This window comes from Lepidochelys kempii, chromosome 10 (genome assembly GCF_965140265.1).
Source record: "Lepidochelys kempii isolate rLepKem1 chromosome 10, rLepKem1.hap2, whole genome shotgun sequence".
Taxonomy (NCBI): Eukaryota; Metazoa; Chordata; order Testudines; family Cheloniidae; genus Lepidochelys; species Lepidochelys kempii.
The window spans coordinates 60,198,348-60,215,284 of record NC_133265.1 but is presented as its reverse complement, the minus strand read 5'-3'; the positions used below and the strand labels follow the sequence as shown (position 1 = coordinate 60,215,284).

General features: G+C 42.1%; 1 protein-coding gene across 1 annotated transcript in view; it reads right to left on the bottom strand.

Annotated features, from left to right (window-relative positions):
- The window catches only part of PRTG (protogenin), a 112,552-nt gene extending 96,051 nt beyond the window's left edge, over window positions 1-16,501 (bottom strand). The window contains exons 1-2 of the mRNA XM_073361472.1: window positions 16,447-16,501; window positions 13,808-14,110 (exon numbers count right to left, since the gene is read on the bottom strand). Coding sequence (XP_073217573.1) covers window positions 13,808-14,110; window positions 16,447-16,501 — 358 coding nt within the window. The remainder of the gene's footprint in view (window positions 1-13,807; window positions 14,111-16,446) is intronic.
- Between the last annotated feature and the right edge of the window lie 436 nt (window positions 16,502-16,937).

Below are 16,937 nucleotides of genomic sequence, written 5' to 3'. Positions count from 1 at the left end.
TGGAGAACTGTGTACTTGGGGTATGCCAATTTTTACAACAGTGCAATAAAGTGAAATGGATGAGTTGCTTTCCTGGCACAGATAGGTTGAAATAATATGAGTGTGTCCATTTTCAGCCTCCATTGGAGATCAATGATAAATCTGTTTGACAGCTGAGCCACTCAGTGGCTCACATACATGAGTTTAAAAAAAAAAAACAAAAACTTGTCACGTGCTCATTTATTTATTTATTAAAACAAAGACGTCTCACCCTTGTAATTTGGGACATGCTTTATACAACGTTTCTCTCTCCTCAGGCAAAATGACTGAGTTGTGCCAGAACTCTCAAAGAATATTTCTAGTTAACATCAATTTGCCGGATGTCACAGACAAGTTTAATGAACAAAATGATGAATGTCTGTCAACGGCTTCATAAACTCAATGAATTCTATTTACAAAGAGCATACATAATGCACAGCTCTGCCTGAGGCACATGTTACAGTTATTAAGGATTTACCAGAGGCCACAATGCAGAGAATAATGGTAATTTAACATTTACACTAGTTAAATAACTAAATCGGCCGATAAATTACCTGAACGCTTATCAATCTACTGAAGCCTACAAAAGCACAAGTGAATCAAAAAGTTCTTTAAAACTCTTTTTCATGTTTAAAAAGGAGCTTCACATTTGATTAAAAGTGTAAACTACTCTCTTTTCAAATAACATGATAAATATTTTAAAATATAAAAAGAAAAGTGAGAAATCCCACAACACACAACACTTGGTAATATCTGGTATTCTTTAAAATATGCATAAAAAGAACAAAGTGGCCTTCTCTTTAATTGTAGTCAATATCTGGTGTAAAAATGATCATCTTACCATGACAAACAAAAATCTGGGCCTGTGACCCATCTTTGAGAAATCTCACCAAAAGAGCAAAAACAGCCTTAAAACAGATCTAACTGCCACTGAATAACCCTGGGTTGTACAAAGAAAAGGAGTACTTGTGGCACCTTAGAGACTAACCAATTTATTTGAGCATGAGCTTTCGTGAGCTACAGCTCACTTCATCAGATGTGAAAAATCCCTGAAGGTAACAGCAGTGTAAAAACTAAATAGGCAGTTTTCTCTAATATTTCCAGGGTTAATTCAATAGATGGGAACATTCAAACCTCAGCCTAGAAAGATCTTTTTTCTACGGAATATGAAGAGTGGCCTTATAAACGTAACAAAGTCATTCATTTAGGGGCTATTACACAGAATGAAGTCAGTGGCAACACTTCCATAGACATTGGATCGAGTCTTTTCAGAAGCCTACTAAATTCCAACATTAGAACAGAGCTTAAGGCCCCAACTCAGGAAAGCAGCCCTATTCAGGGAAACACTCAAGCATGTGCTTAACTTTAAGCTTGAGTTTAAATTCCACTGAAGTCAATGGAACTTTAAAACACATGCTTACATGTTTTCCTGAATAGGAATGGATTTAAGCATATGCTCAAGTATTTCCTTTAATTGGACCTAAGCAAGGGACCAGTGCTGGGAAAGATTCAAAGGATAAAAGTGTTTCTGTTAGCTCTTCAACCTTGAAAGTAGCATTGCCAGGAGAAAAATCATATATATTTAAAAAAACAAGTGTCCTTTCCTGTGTTATGACATCAGTGTAGATTATTAAAGCTGAAACTAGCTTTTACAAAATTAAAGTAACATTTTCCACTGTTTTTCACTTTCTGCACATCTCTCAGTTTAGAAAATGTAAACAATCTCACCGTAGTTTACAATTAGTTACCGCTTAATTTTACTGCAAGGTTCTCACACGCTAGTACTAGGCAAGAGAATATTTCTTAAATAAAATGTATCCATTAATTTAAAAAAAGGATGAAATTTTCTATTAGTTTTAGGTTTTGCAAATGCTTAGTTTTTTACTAAGTCTAAATTTGGGGGCAAATTTGACCTCCATGTGTCTCCTAACCCCCCCTCTATCACAGCTGTGCAAATAAGTCTGCAGAAAAAGAGCACCTCCTCCCAGTCATTAGAAAATGCTGTTTCTTAAATTGCTGAAACACACATTGGGAGAAAGGGAGGCAAAACACATTCAGGTTTGAAAAAAATCAAAAACGAAGTACAGACTACGTAGAATATTTTAAAAACCTGACTGCCTGTAGAAGGATTGATGTGCATCAGGCATGACAATTAGGAAATGGCAGGGAAATCAAGGAACAGAGCAAAAGAAGAGAGAGAGGAGACTTTATAAAACAAAACTGATGGGGAAAAGACATGAGAACAGAGATGGAAGGATGTTAAACAACTGAGGTGGGAACACAGATCAGAAGGAAATTTACAACACTGGACTCCCTGCTTTTATGATGACAGGTTTCAGAGTAGCAACCGTGTTAGTCTGTATTCGCAAAAAGAAAAGAAGTACTTGTGGCACCTTAGAGACTAACAAATTTATTTGAGCATAAGCTTTCATGAGCTACGATGAAGTGAGCTGTAACTCACGAAAGCTTATGCTCAAATAAATTGGTTAGTCTCTAAGGTGCCACAAGTACTACTTTTCTTTTTAGTTATTTTAATGCACACAGGAAATGAGTAACAAGCCACAATTTTACAGAAGAGCAGATAGTACCCCCTCACTGATAGGCTGATGGAGGGTCCCTGTAGAGGCAATGCTGGAGAACATAGGGCTGACCATTACCACCTCATACTTGCTCAATACTGCCTCGAGGCTTAAGGAGATTTAAGAAATAAAGGCCAGTTGTTTTTCTCTTCCCAGTTCTTCAGGTACTACTCAGTCCCACATGGTCAAAGGTGAATCTGGAATCAAAACCTAAACTCTTTTTGCCTGAGGAGCAAAATCTTTGGCAGATCTGAACAGTGAAGTCACACAAGGCTGTAAATGAGCTGCAGCTCTCTCTTCTGTGATGTGTCTACTAAGAAGCTCTGATAATTCTATCCATTTGCCAATGAAATTAACAAACATTAACTTTTCTTGCATGAGAAAAGTTCTGACACACAGAATTACTTTTCCTGAAATGAAAACAAACGTAATCAATCAATGCGCAAAGGAATCTAATCTGGAGACACTGAAAATCAATCAGGAATTATAAAACTGCTTCTATCCATGTAATCCCTTTCAGCTTTCATATTCACCCATCAGAGTGTATAAAGATACACATCACAGTCTCCTATGAATTAGTTTAACTTCCCTCTAGCTATATATTAAAAGGACAACAGATGACATGTTCAATGCTTGTAATAACTTTGGTGTACTCCTTCCCTCCCTCTGGCCAATCAGACTGGTTATTTATTTCAAAACTGTTTTTCATAGGGGGAAAAAACACACACTCACACACTTTGAAAATGACACTACAGTTCCCCAGACTAACATGCATCTTCTCAACACAAAGTCTTACTGTCATTAATATCAAAATTACAATTCTAGTACTTAGTGCAGTGGTCCCCAAACTCTTTTCATCATGCCCGCCCCCCACCCCGACCCATAATGGAATCTGTCCTGGCCCCACCCACCCCCGCCTTTCTCTGGGAACTGCAGTTGGGGCCGGGAGTGGGGCCACGGCTCGGGGCAGAGCACAGATGGGTGGTGCTCCTTCCCCGACCCCCATGGGAGCTGCCACCAATGGTCCTCTATGCCCCTGTAGGGAGGCACACCCCGCAGTCTGGGGACCACCGACTTAATTGAACTAAGTGAGTATATTGGACTCAGAAATGTGGTTTAACTGTATCGAACTGGTTAACATTCTCTGCTTTTGCAGCATTATGCCAATTACTATAAATTGTGATTAGAGTTAAGCACCTCTATCATTCTGAGCACATAAAATATCTGAACAGCAGTGTCAGAATTAAGCTAAGATTCAGAAAAGCATCCCTATTTGGGACAGCACTTAAGCACAGGATTTAAAAGTTTATTCTTTTATTTATTTTTAAGAGATGTCCTCAACAGGAACGGACTTAAGCATGTGCTTCAGGGCTTTTCTGCATCAGAGTCTTGGTGCAGAGGTTCTTGACCTGAATAAGAGTCAGAGAAATGATAATGGTCTTTCTATGGTCATATCCAACACTGAGATCAGAACCATGCTACAACCAGGCTTGAATTCAGTATTCTAGCCTGGTTTCAATACCTAATATGGACAGGGATTTCCCCCCCCCCCCCCAGCAATTGTGGTAAGCAGCCAAGTCACAGCGAAGACACCTTCCCTGCTAGCGTAGTGCATCCTTTTCACCAGATTTCACCAACAAAATCCTGCTCCACTTTGCTCAGAGAAATTATACCAGAGAACCCTACTAGGGACAATCATATTTAAACATAGCTGTAGCTAACATGGTCTTGATCCCACTGTGAACTAGGAACATACTTAGCATTTGACTATCATAACAATTAAAGCATAATTGCAAAGCTCTACAGTTTTGTTTTTTGAAGGAAAGGTTTTTCTAGGGAATATTTTTGGTCAGTATATCTATAGAAAAGGCTTCCTAATTCTTATTGGCTGAAGAGACCAGCAGGGATGGCTGCATAAGAAAATTATATCATTTCTCACTGAAATTTGTCATAAAGAAAGTCATTCACAGGGAGCAAGCCTTAGAGGGATTGTCAAATTGCATGTCTGTGGTTTACAGATTATTACTGTCAATATTTTAGACTAGATTTAATGTAATGTTCAGCATTCACTACAAGACAAAGTATATTCTAAAAAGAATGGAAAAGGAGAGACTAACTTCCAATGCCCCATCTCTCCACGCACCCTTCTGCAATCTTGACATCTAGTAATCAAGAGGGCCTTTAGTACCACATGCTACTGCTGATGTTAGCATAAGGTGGAAAGGATACATGTAACTGCTAACCTGCTAATTCCCTGACGGTTCTACTATCTACAAAAAGGCATTCTCCATCTTATAGACTCAGACCTGTATTATCCTTCAACCTCTCCATCTCAGCTGCCACTCACCCACTAAAGTTACAGATGGATTGCTATTTGTATGTGTGTTAGAAATATGGGGAAAGATGTATTTTTAGTACTAGAAACTTTCCTCCTTACTACATAACTAGAATATAGAGACTCCAAAGAATTTGTAGTGTCCTGAACCATGCCAGTTAAAAACAAAATGTGCTACTGTGGATTGAACAGGGGGAAAAATGCATATTTGAAAACTCAACACACAAAAATATCTACTTGAGTAATAAATAGATCACAGATTTAAATTTTATTCCACATGCACCCTGGAGCATACAGCCAAATTTGAAGTTGGTAGCATGGACAAAGCAGCACATTTGAAAAAACAGGCCTTAGATGCTTAGACAGTCTAGCACAGTGGTCACCAACGTGTAGATCATGATCGACTGGTCGATCCTGGAGCCTCTGCCTGTTCATCACGATCTCCAGCCACTAAAAGTGCAGCGCCGCAAAGGCAGGCTCCCTGCCCTGGCCCCATGCCTCTCCCAGAAGCGGCCAGCACGTTCCCGCGGCCCTGGGGGTGAGGGTGCAGGGGTCTCCACGCACTGCTCCTGCCTACAAGCACTGCCCCTGCAGCTTCCATTGGCAGGAAACAAGGAACTATGGCCAATGGGAGCTGCGGAGGCTGTGCTCGCAAGCAGGAGCAGCGTGCACAGCCACATGCTCCCACCCAGGGACCCCAGGGGTGTGTTGGCCACTTCCGGGAGGAGTGTGGGGCTGGAGCAGGCAGGGAGCCTGCCTTAGCCCCGCTGTGCTGCCGACCAGGAGCCTGCACCCCAACCCCCAGCTCTGAGCTCCCTCCCAGAACCAGCACCCCATACCCTCTCCTGCACCCCGAACCCCTTCCTGCACCCCGAACCCCTGCCCCAGCCCTGAACCCCCTCCTGCATCAAACTACCTCCCAGAGCCCACCCCCCCACCCCCCCCAACCCCCTGCCCCAGCCCAGTGAAAGTGAATGAGGGTGGGGGAAAGCAAGCAACAGATGGAGGGAGGATGTAGGGAGTGGGGCGGGGCGGGGCTCCAGGAAAGTGGCAGGACCTCAGCGAAGGAGCAGGGTAGATCCTGGGTTGCACTTAAATTCAAAAAGTGACCTTGCACGTAAAAAGATTGGAGACCACTGGTCTAGCAAAACATGCTGCATGTTTATACCAGTTTAGGTCCCGAACCTGCAATCTGACCTGCATAGGTGGACTCTCAAAGAGTGGTTTTGCCTTTTCCACTTCTTATGGAATGTTCTAAACTTCCAATGCCACCTCTCTCCCACTCACCCCACCAAACAAGATCAAAATCACTGTGACTCTGCAATTTTTAATTGTTCCCAAAATGACTGAATTAATTCTAAAAAGTATGTTGTTTCATGTTATTATTTATGTTTTACCAAATAAGACTGGAGAACAAAGGTACGGGAGATAGGAGGAGGATTCCTAGGCAGGAGTTTTAAATGTTGTACAGGACAAGAATGTTTTTCATTATTGATCTAAAAAGGTTAAAAGTCGCCTTGGAATCATTTCCCATTAACACAAAGATTTCAGATTCTAACATTTTTAGGTTACTACAGCGAGAATGGTCTAAATAATCTTAATAAGTACAAGGCAGACCTTAAGTGCATTTAAAAAAAAAAATTCCACATCTGATTCTTCCATGTTACAATTGCACCAATATGTCAAAAATACCTTCCCAGCAGGCCCAACAAAGTCAGGCAGTTGAGGAATAAGCATTTTAAAATAGGACCCTGCACAATGATGGTATTATCCAGATGTCACTTCATTTATCTTCCCTTTGCAAATGTTCATGTCGTAAAAAACCACAGTGGGTAATGGGTAAATTTTCTAGAAAGGGGAGGGGAGAAAGCTTTTTATTTTAAATTTGGCCCCACTAGATAAGATATTAAGAATTTGGTCTTTAAAGACTGTTGAGAGTTAAGAGACAATACATATAAAAGCTAGTTAAGTAGTAAAGGAAATACTTCATATGAGTGCTGAGCCTTCACTAGAAATGTTTGCTTTCTCCTTTCTAACATGACACAAAGCACCTCCCCGCCCCTCAAGATCCTCTGATTAGACTTAAGAATGACAATAAATTAGCAAGGGTTGGAATGATGAAGCTAATCATTTTAATCAAGTACTGCCCCCCTGTTGTGCTGCAGTTTCAACTCCATCTCCTTCATGTATCAGCTGTTTATCTTTTGTAAAAAACATGTGTTATGTAGAATTATGTGAGAATACTATGAGTGCAATGAATAATGCAAAACAAAAAGTTGTTCCAGTTTGAGTTCAGGTTATTAGGTCTACCCACAGACTCCAAATATCAGCTGGTTTTTAAGTAGTTAGACATAATACCAGTTTTTCCCCTCCCCTAACTTTGTTGTAGAGACTATCAGATTTAAAAATTGGGATTGCTGCTCCTTAAGAGCTTCCTAAAGGCTGACTCTAGTAACTAATGCTGACCATACAACCCACACTTGCTCAACAAAATGCCAAGAAGTTTACATTGTTGATTACTTTTTCACTTAGGTGGCAATTACCAGTTATAAAGACTGGAAGTAATCAATCCCAATTTAACAGCTGGGCCTATTGAAGGAATAACAAAAACAATACAAAACTGAAACAAAAGATTAATGTCCAAAATTCTAGATATAAAATGTAGTAGATGAAGGCATTCCATATTTACTTTTAAAAAAGGAAATTTCCAACAAGAGAAATCACCATGTTTCTGTATTAAAATACTTAATAATTTTAAGCTCTTTCCTGAAGATTCTCTTTTGTCATTGTTTTAAATTGTTCTGCACTCCATCAATAGGCCCAGCTGTTAAATTGTGAAGATGTGACAACAAGTATCTAGGCAAACAACTGCTCAGAGACCCTTTTCTTTAGAATAATCAGAGCTGGCTGACAAAAGGGAGCCATGCTGAATACCCTTTCAACAATTCCTACAAGAAGCAAAGGAAGACTTGTAAGTAGAGCACCATCCCTTGCTTCAGTGCATTGCTTTGCAATAAAAAGTCTTGCAGTTTAGAGCAACGGTCACACATGGAACTTATGCAAGTGACAGAGTCATAGCTCTGAGCAACTGCACAAGGAAAGAGTGGTACTGGGCTACATTTCTCAGGTACATGAAGATTTTATTAGCTTCTAGGCAAGCTGCCAATAAAAGTGAGTGCTCCTTTAAAAAGGAGCCTGTAAAACTATTTACTACTTTTATCACCTTACATGTATAATACATAACAACATAGCCTTGAATTTACTAGCTGAAAAGGAGAGCAAGGTCAGCCAGAAATGCCAAACTGAGGCATTTTAACACAAAATTAAAATTCAACTGTTGTGAAAACTCACCAAAACCATATTTCTCCAAAGGAGATATACTACTGCATTGGCCAGGAAATGAACCCAGGTCAACTGCTTGGACGACAGTTATGCACACAACTATACCACCCATGCTTCTCCAATAGGGATGCAGAAGAAAAAGACACTGTAAGAGTGCATCTAAAATAGGCATTGCCTTGCCTGTTTTTGGCAAGGACACTGGCAAAACCCCCAGCATTCAGTTCACACTAGAGCATATGTGGTTCGTAAGACCAGTGCAGCTAAATCATTGCTGAAAAAGGGGTAAGAAGTTTCCTAGTGCACAAGGCTAATTAGTGCTGGTCTGATATCACAACTTGAAAGAATGGGTGTACTATTTCTTTTAAATGGTTGCAGGGGGGGAAAAAGCTTTGAAAGGTGGCTGGGGAAGGTTCCAGAATGAAGCTGTACAGTGAAGCCGGGCGGGAAAGTGTCAGTATCGGTTTCTCATTTGTCTAACACTGATCCAGGAACTTTTATTAGGAACAAACTCCTTTGTAATTATTTACCAGTGCCACGTGACCAAATTCACTTGCAGGAGGCAAAACACTGGGACAACTCTAGTTCCTTCTCCCTCCACAAATATCAAAATCAGACTATCTCAAGGGCTGACCACCCACTTTTGTTTCTAGCAAGGTGTATTCTCCTAGAGATGCATGCTGAGAAAACCTACTAACCAATATGTCTGCAACCGTGGAATTAAAAAGAAAAAAGCATTCAGCCAGTCTGTAATCCTAAATGTTTCAGAATTAGTACCTTCATACTACTCTTATTACAGGAGTGTTCTCTTCTAGAGCTCCTGCCATCTGCAGTTATAACAACCTCAGTTGAAAACCATCTCTTTTCTTCTATACTTGTACCTCATCACTTGTTACTAGTATATGTATGATATTAATAACGTTTTGAAGGTAGTTTGAAAGTAAAGTGATATACAAAATGAAATAACATTGGATTGCTGTAAATGCCTTTATAAAAGTATTTTCTAAATCCACGTATAAATTTTGTTTTTATAACAGGGGAAATGTTTTCAGTGTGGATACACATTCATCAACATTCAGCTCACTGCTCTTTTAAGTAGTCAAAATATTTAAAAACTGAAAGCAAAAGGTTGCATTAAAAACACTGGCAAACAGCATTACCTAATCCCACTGTAATGTGACTAGAAGTAAATAAGAGGTTACAGGCACCTCACTGTTTGTAGTGGTCAATCAAAATTTTAAATTTATGTCACTGATGCAAAGTTTAGCCTGATAAGTTCAAAAGGATCTGCAGCTCATGAGCTGCAAGTCAACATGAGATTACTGTTGTGCTCACAGGAATTAAATCATAGTGTTAAGACATGTTTAATATTCAGTCAACCTACCGCTTGTGTAACCTTTCATTCTCATGTAACATAGAAACAAGCATGTTAACTGTGGAAAAATTACGTTTGTTTCCGTTTGATTTAAAATCGGGCGTTTAAGATCAATTCAGCTGAAGCCTACAAGCTGAGAAAAAGGGGTTATCTCAGAATGTTCCAGGCAGCTGTATGTGCCCCCTCCATCCATCTTAAGACTTCAATTTCCACCTTTTGTGGAAAGGAAATAAACAATTAGCATCCTGCCCAATCACTACTTAACAGCCAGCTTTACTGACTTCAGAACACAATCCTCCTCCTCCACTTTTTCCTAATGCCATGTTATCTCACGACTAACTTTGTTGCAACAGATGTATTTTCAGACAGTTCATACAACTCTGCACTGTGAAATTTTATTCCCATTTTAGCATTTCAAGTTTACAAAGTCTAGGTTTGTGTTACTTTTGACTGGTTGTCGCGGTACCAAAAAAAAAACTTTGAGAAGTTATCCATATAATACTGCTTTGGTATTTTGGCAGTGGGAATCCTGCTAGAAATAGCAGGGATGGGCTGAACTTTGAATAAACTATTTAAATCTTCAGGTATTAGCATTTTCCTCACACATGGCACCTCACAAAGAATTATGCTGCAGAAGGAATCTCCTTCTCCCCTTCCCCCACACTTCAATTACCCTAAACTGGAAGTAACTACAAACATCAACCAAAAATAATATTTATTTTTACCTAACTGATATCTTAACTCAAGAGTATCCTTTAAAAAAAAAAAAAGAGTAGGGGGATCTTCTGGAAAAAACTAAATTAGTCAAATTCTTTTGTGCATGGATGAACAACAGGAAAGCAAAGCCTTGGGGCCTCTAGGGAGGAACCTTGTCCCTGCAGACCTGCTCTGATGTGCTCATGAGATAAGGCTCCATAGTGACACTTAAGGAAAGGCCTGCTCACATTTGAATTTCTGCATTCCTCAAGAACAATTCATGGCAATCACTAACTTTGCAGAGGAGCTACATGAAAGCTTTGGCCAATGAATGAGGGTCATCTGCTCTTTATCACAAGGGTAAACCTCATCCTGGCCAGTTTCTAACCTTTTAACCCTGTGAATTCTTAATTTGCACATGAATAATGGAATTCTTGCCTAGAGTGCAACCTTCAGCTTCCAGTTCCTAACTTTAGAAACCAAGACCTGATCTCCTTGTGTGTTCAGATCTTAAACTCTTGGACAGATTAAAGTTTTAGGTTTCCAAATGCAACACGAAGTATTACACTTCTGAAGCAAAAGATAAGCTTGCTGGTGAAAGCTATGACAATGCAAAGTAAAAGAACATCCTTGCACCCTGCTGCTACCAGTAGCTAAGACAGCATTTTCTTTTTTTTCCTCCAAAGAAAGAATGCCCATTTAATGCCTATTCTCCACCTGTTTAATATATATAGTTCCTTCTTTACCTTGATCACAAGATAAAGTCATTTGCTTTTACAGCAACTGACAACTGCTCTGAAATACAATGATTTGAAAAACTACACACCCCACAAAACTTTATTTTCATAAGTTCAGAATGCGGGCAGTTCATTCAGATCCTGTTAGTAGATAGAATCCTTATGAAAAGGGGGCTTTAAAACAGTTTTGCATCCATATTATATGGGTTTCAAAATATAACAATATCAGTTATCACCTTATTTCATGGGCTAATAACAGACTGACATTTCAAGTAGTAAGACTGCACTATGACAAGGAACACATTTCAACACAAGATTACATCATGTTTAGCTATTATTTAAAATAATCATCTATATGCAGCTAACACCTATTACAATCACTGTACCCACTTGCCTTTTTAAAAAACATTCATCTAGAAATCCAGTATCTCTTCCAGTTTTGTCAATGAATAGGACAGCTTTAAACAAAATAGACAAAACACGTTTTTTCCAAGGGAAGAATCTTAATTTTTTTTAGTAAAAAGAAAAGAGGAAAGCACAACCAGTAAAACAAGAATGCCATTCCACAACTCAAATCAGTTAGTCACAACTTTTCACTTGTTAAAGTCTTGAATAAAGATTTATCACAAACAAAATTACCTTTTGAAGAAGTTATGTTTCATCTGGATTTAATACTAAAGTTAAATACTCTCTTAATACAGACTCCAACAAGAAACTCCAGGAGTCTTATACTAATATCTTTCAGGGTGCATGATGCCACACCACTCTTCTGGAAGTGCCCTGTATTAAACAATGCCCTGGATTTTCTGAAAGTCTACAGGTCTAGACACAGGATCCATCACCTCCTGATGAATCTAAGCTTTTTTAAAGTTAAGTCTTGCTCCCTCTGGTTGTTAAGAAAACAAAAACTTCCAGATGTGAACCAATGCAACACTGTCTTCCTGAGTCTGCCAATACACTGCCTGAAACAATGACTCTAAGAGAGACAAACTGTCTCAATTCATCTCAATGATGCATAAAAATGCTAAAATCAAATTTAAGTTTCAACTCGGTCACTATTTCACTTCTGACCATTCTATCAGAAATATCCACCTAATATCTTATCCATCAGTTTTTTATTTAAATGGAAGTTAGAAGTGGGGGTGGAGGGATAGCTCAGTGGTTTGAACATTGGCCTGCTAAACCCAGGGTTGTGAGTTCAATCCTTGAGGGGGCCATTTAGGGATTTGGGGCAAAAATTGGGGATTGGTCCTGCTTTGAGCAGGGGGTTGGACTAGATGACCTCCTGAGGTCCCTTCCAACCCTGAGATTCTAGGATTCTAACAACAGATGTTGCTTTCAAGAGTAGAGAACTAGAGTTCAGTCCCTCTCAAGATGATGCCTTCCCCAGTGTCAAATACCCCCCACACCCAAAAAATCATCACTTCAATACCTAAAGGCCTGATTAAACTAACACAAACCTTCACTTCTCCTCCTGACACCTTCTAAAAACCAATGATATCAAATCCTAGAGCACAGTGAAATTGTGGGTGTATAAATAAACTGAAAGCTTAATTTTCTGAAAAAAAGTATTAAAATTAATAACATTAATCTAGGAGTACTGCACTGATTGTATTAATTAGCTTCAAATTAGGTAGCACCGCACAGTTCTGAATTTATTTTAAGCTGCCACAGAAGTCATGGTGGAAATGAGTAGAGGAAGACCCTGCTGGAGAAATTAAGACTATCTTCACAGAGAAAACCAGAGGCTTGACTATAATCATACAAGTTTATATGTACTTTCTGGTATGCTGTTTCTTTTGTTCCCAAAGACACAGCATAGCAGAAAGTACATATAACTTATATGATTATAGTATATAAATCACACACACACACACACACATTATGTGGAAGGAATCAGATAACTTAGTGGCAGACCTCTTTATTGTCATGCAGAAGACCGGAGTTCAGTTCCTAGTCTGCAAAGACAGCACATTCAGGGGCAGAATTTTAAGGATATTTAGGAATCTAAAGAGGCAGATGGATGCCTAGCTTAAATACATTCAATAATCTGACCCTAGTAGTAGTTACTAGCAGTACTCAACAGTGACCTCTGGTTCAGTTAAATAGTAGCATCAACCAATTCCAGAAGGAACCCAGTTCAGTTCTCCCTGGCTATAAGAGTGTGTCTGAGTGTGGCCTCACCTCAAGAGTTCAACCCTCAGGGCTCCTCAGACCCTAGAAAACCACCTTACACACATTAAGGTTCTCCTCTGTCTTGCGATATCTTAAGAACTGGTCAACAATTGAAAGCCTGTCTTACAAATTTATCATTTCACTTACTTGTAGGCAACAATTCTAATGTTACAACTGTAGTGTTTGTAAAACAATTCTTAAAAACGGTTTGAAACAGAACATGATAACTTTATATTACCAGTGTATTTTACCAAAGGGAATGCCACAAATAGTGGGTCAAATTAACTCCTGGTGTCATTCCAATGGCTTCTGTGGAGTTACAGGGAAGGATCTGGCCCATAATCTCACACACATTATAAATAACAAAGGTTTTAACAGAAATTAAATCCATTTGTTTTATTTTTGGTAATATTTGTTTAACCTGTCTTGTACATAGAACAATACAGGGTTGTGCTGTCTTAAAGGTAGTGAAGCCACAAATATGGAAACAGGTTAATAAATTGGTAACTACATGTAACTGTGATAAACAAGAGATTCAAGTGCTAGAACTTACTTGCTAGTGTAAGGTGACCTTTTTGACTGAGAATGGCCCCATATTTGTTCAGTGCTAAACACTGGTAAAATCCTTCATCAGATGGTTCTCCTCTTTTTCCTTCCACCTCACTGATGTATAAAGAGCCATTGGATAACGTGTAGATCCGTTCATTTTCAGAAACTTTTGCTCCATTTTTCAGCCATGTGATCGTAATGGGAACTTCGCCATGTGCCTGGCAATCTAAAACCACTGGGTCCTTCCTTGTGACGGTTATATCCTGTGGCTCTTTTACAAAAAACAGCTCACTAAAGCACCATACTCCTGAGAGAAATAAAACCATTTTTGTCTGTAAGTACAGGTATGCAAGCATCATAAAGCAGTCTTGCAAAGCATATCACAATTGTACTGGTGTGATAATTATATCTGTGCCCTGCGAATACCAGGTGCTACTCCCACTGAAGTAAAATCTCTGTGTTCTGGGGAAGCAAAAGGATCAGGCCCCAAATAACTACACAAATATTTGCTTCCTTGTTCAAATGTATGAGAAAGCAGGATTAGAGTTTTAAATATTTATGTTATCATAACCAAGATTCAGCACAAAAAATTGGAATCTGAATATTCAAACAAACTTTTCTCCATCTCTCTCCTTTCCCTGATTCCCACCAATCTAGGCAAAAAGATCTGATGCTTTTGCAAACAGAGTAATAAAATAATCCTCATACAGATGTGGAGCTTTTGCTGGTAAAGTATTAGTATCATCTTCAGGGGAATCAGGGAGCACAAACTGTTTGCTAATTTTACAAGCTTGTCAAAAAGATCTTGAACAGGGTAAGTCATAAAACTCTAATTTTACAAGAAATCATTAGCAAAACCCTGTCTTTGGGAGCTAGAGGGTTCTTTCCTATGTCCTCAGAAGTGTCTGGCCCCTCTGCACCTATTTCCGTGGGAGAAACTTTTATCTTTTGTGACAAATTCGGGGGGTTGGAGTCTTGTGTTTTGGAGGCGGCAAAATGTCAACTCTGCCAGAAAACCTGACCAATTTGCTTCACTTCTGCAGTTCAGCAGAGGTATTTAGAATACAAACAATGCAATTTTCCAGAGTTGGTAATTCTTGCCACTGGTACCCAGCGGGGGAGGAAAGGCAGGAATTAGCAAACCTTTATTTCAACTTGTGTGTATGGCCAACTGTTCCAGAAACGCGTGACTAATTGATCGCTTACTGTCTAATGGGGGTGGGGGAGGTTTAATTAACCAATACACATTTCGTTAGAAGAACCGCTTCGCAGAGGAAACCAGGTTTTCCCAGCCTTACTCCCGCCCCCAACACACGCCTAAATCGAGATAAAGTTGATGAGTAGCGAAGAGTCCCCGTACACCCATCCCGCTTCCCCTCCACTGATAAAGGCGAGGGGCTTTATAAAAAAAATATGTTCTCTCTGCAGAGAGATGGGGGGGGGGCTCACTGAATGGGCAGCTCTTGATTAGGACAGAAACTCCTTGGCAATAGATTTCTCGGGTCCTGATCAATAAACGTCCAGGAACCCTCCAATCATGCAATTTGCCCAGGATCCGCACACATCTGAGAGCTCCTGCCTGCTCCCTTTCATAGCAGCTCCCGGGCTATGCAGATTACGCCTGCACCCTCCTCTCCTGTTGTGACTCCAATCACGGGTCCGCCTTTGATCCCTTTCTCATGCTAACAAAGATCTGAGCCGGGAAAGTGAAAGCCAGACACTGGCAATTAAAAAAGAAGGTGCAGGACGGTCTCTAACCCAGATGCAGTGAATGAAAATGCCAGCCAGTGCAAGGATTCAATTGGCGGCGGCTTCCCCTGGCATAGTATCTTCCCCAATTCACTCCCAGCCTTCCCCAAAAGCATCTCCCACCACTCCGTTTGCCTGCTGAAAATCATCCCCCACCCGCTGCCCCTCTCGGGCCTGGGCCCCTCTTCACGCTGCAGGTAACTGGCTACACGGGAGCAAACGGCAGCTACCCAGGCTCGCCCCCCCCGCGGCTCTGTAACTTTCCCGGCGGCTGGCTGGAAGCGGGGCAGAGCCGGGCTCCGGCACTGCCCCCGCTGGAACAATATAAATAAAACCACGTGCGGCCGCAGCCCCAGCCCCCGTTCTCCTGGCTGCACAGAGAGCCGGGCCGGAGAAAGCCTCCTCCCCCACACGGGATACCCGCCCTTGCCCCGGGAGCACTGGACAGTAGCAGCCCCCAGTCCCCCTCCCCGTCGCTCCCCCTCGCCCAGCACAGGGCCGGAGAGGGGACAATGGATGGGGCCGGGGAGAGCAGCCACCACCCCCCGCCAGCTCCCTGGGAGCGCTGCCCACGCGGGATGCCCGGGCTGCGGAAGGTCCGTGCAGCAGCCGCCCCGTCGCCCTCGGGCTCGTGGCCGAAGAGGAACCCCGGGCGTGCAGGCGGGCTCCCGGCCGGCGGCCACCGGGGACAATGGACGGGAGCGGGGGAGGCTGGACAGCAGCAGCGCGGCCATTAAGGGCAGCGGCACCGACGCCCGGGGGCTGCCCAGGCTCCGCGCCAGGCGGGCAGGTCCCCGAGGGCGGCGCTGGCTCCCCGCCCGCCGCGGAGATGCAGGGGCCGGGCAAGCGCTGCAAAGTTTGCGGCCGAAGCAGCCCGCCCCCGCCTGGACTCACCTGGGATGGGGACGATCAGCGCCCAGAGCAGCATCCGATGGGGAACCGGCGCCATTTAGTGGGCTCTGCCTGGCATGCTCCCGCCGCGCGCCCCCAGCGTCCTCGCCTCTCCCCGCTCTGAGCCGGAGCCGCGCCTCCGCCGCGGATTCCCACTCCCGCGGACTCTTTCCCTGTGGCCGAGCCCCGGCGCACGGACACAGTGCAAGGGGAGAGAGCGCGCCCCTGATCAATGGACAAGGGGAGGAGAAAGGGGATGGACAGAGCCTCCCTGAGTGCGCGGCTGTCCCGGCTCTACTTTCTGCATCTAGTCTCCATTGGCCTGGGAGCTGGGCGAGGGGCAGGGCCGCGGGGAGGAGGGGAAAGAGGGACCCTGAGGGAAGACGGGGGCGGGACACTGGGGCTCTCTGGGGGTGGACAATGCACCTGGAGCCAGGCTTGCAAGTTGCCCTGGCGGCTGCGGTCAGGGCTAGTGGCTCGCGTGCCTGCTGCAG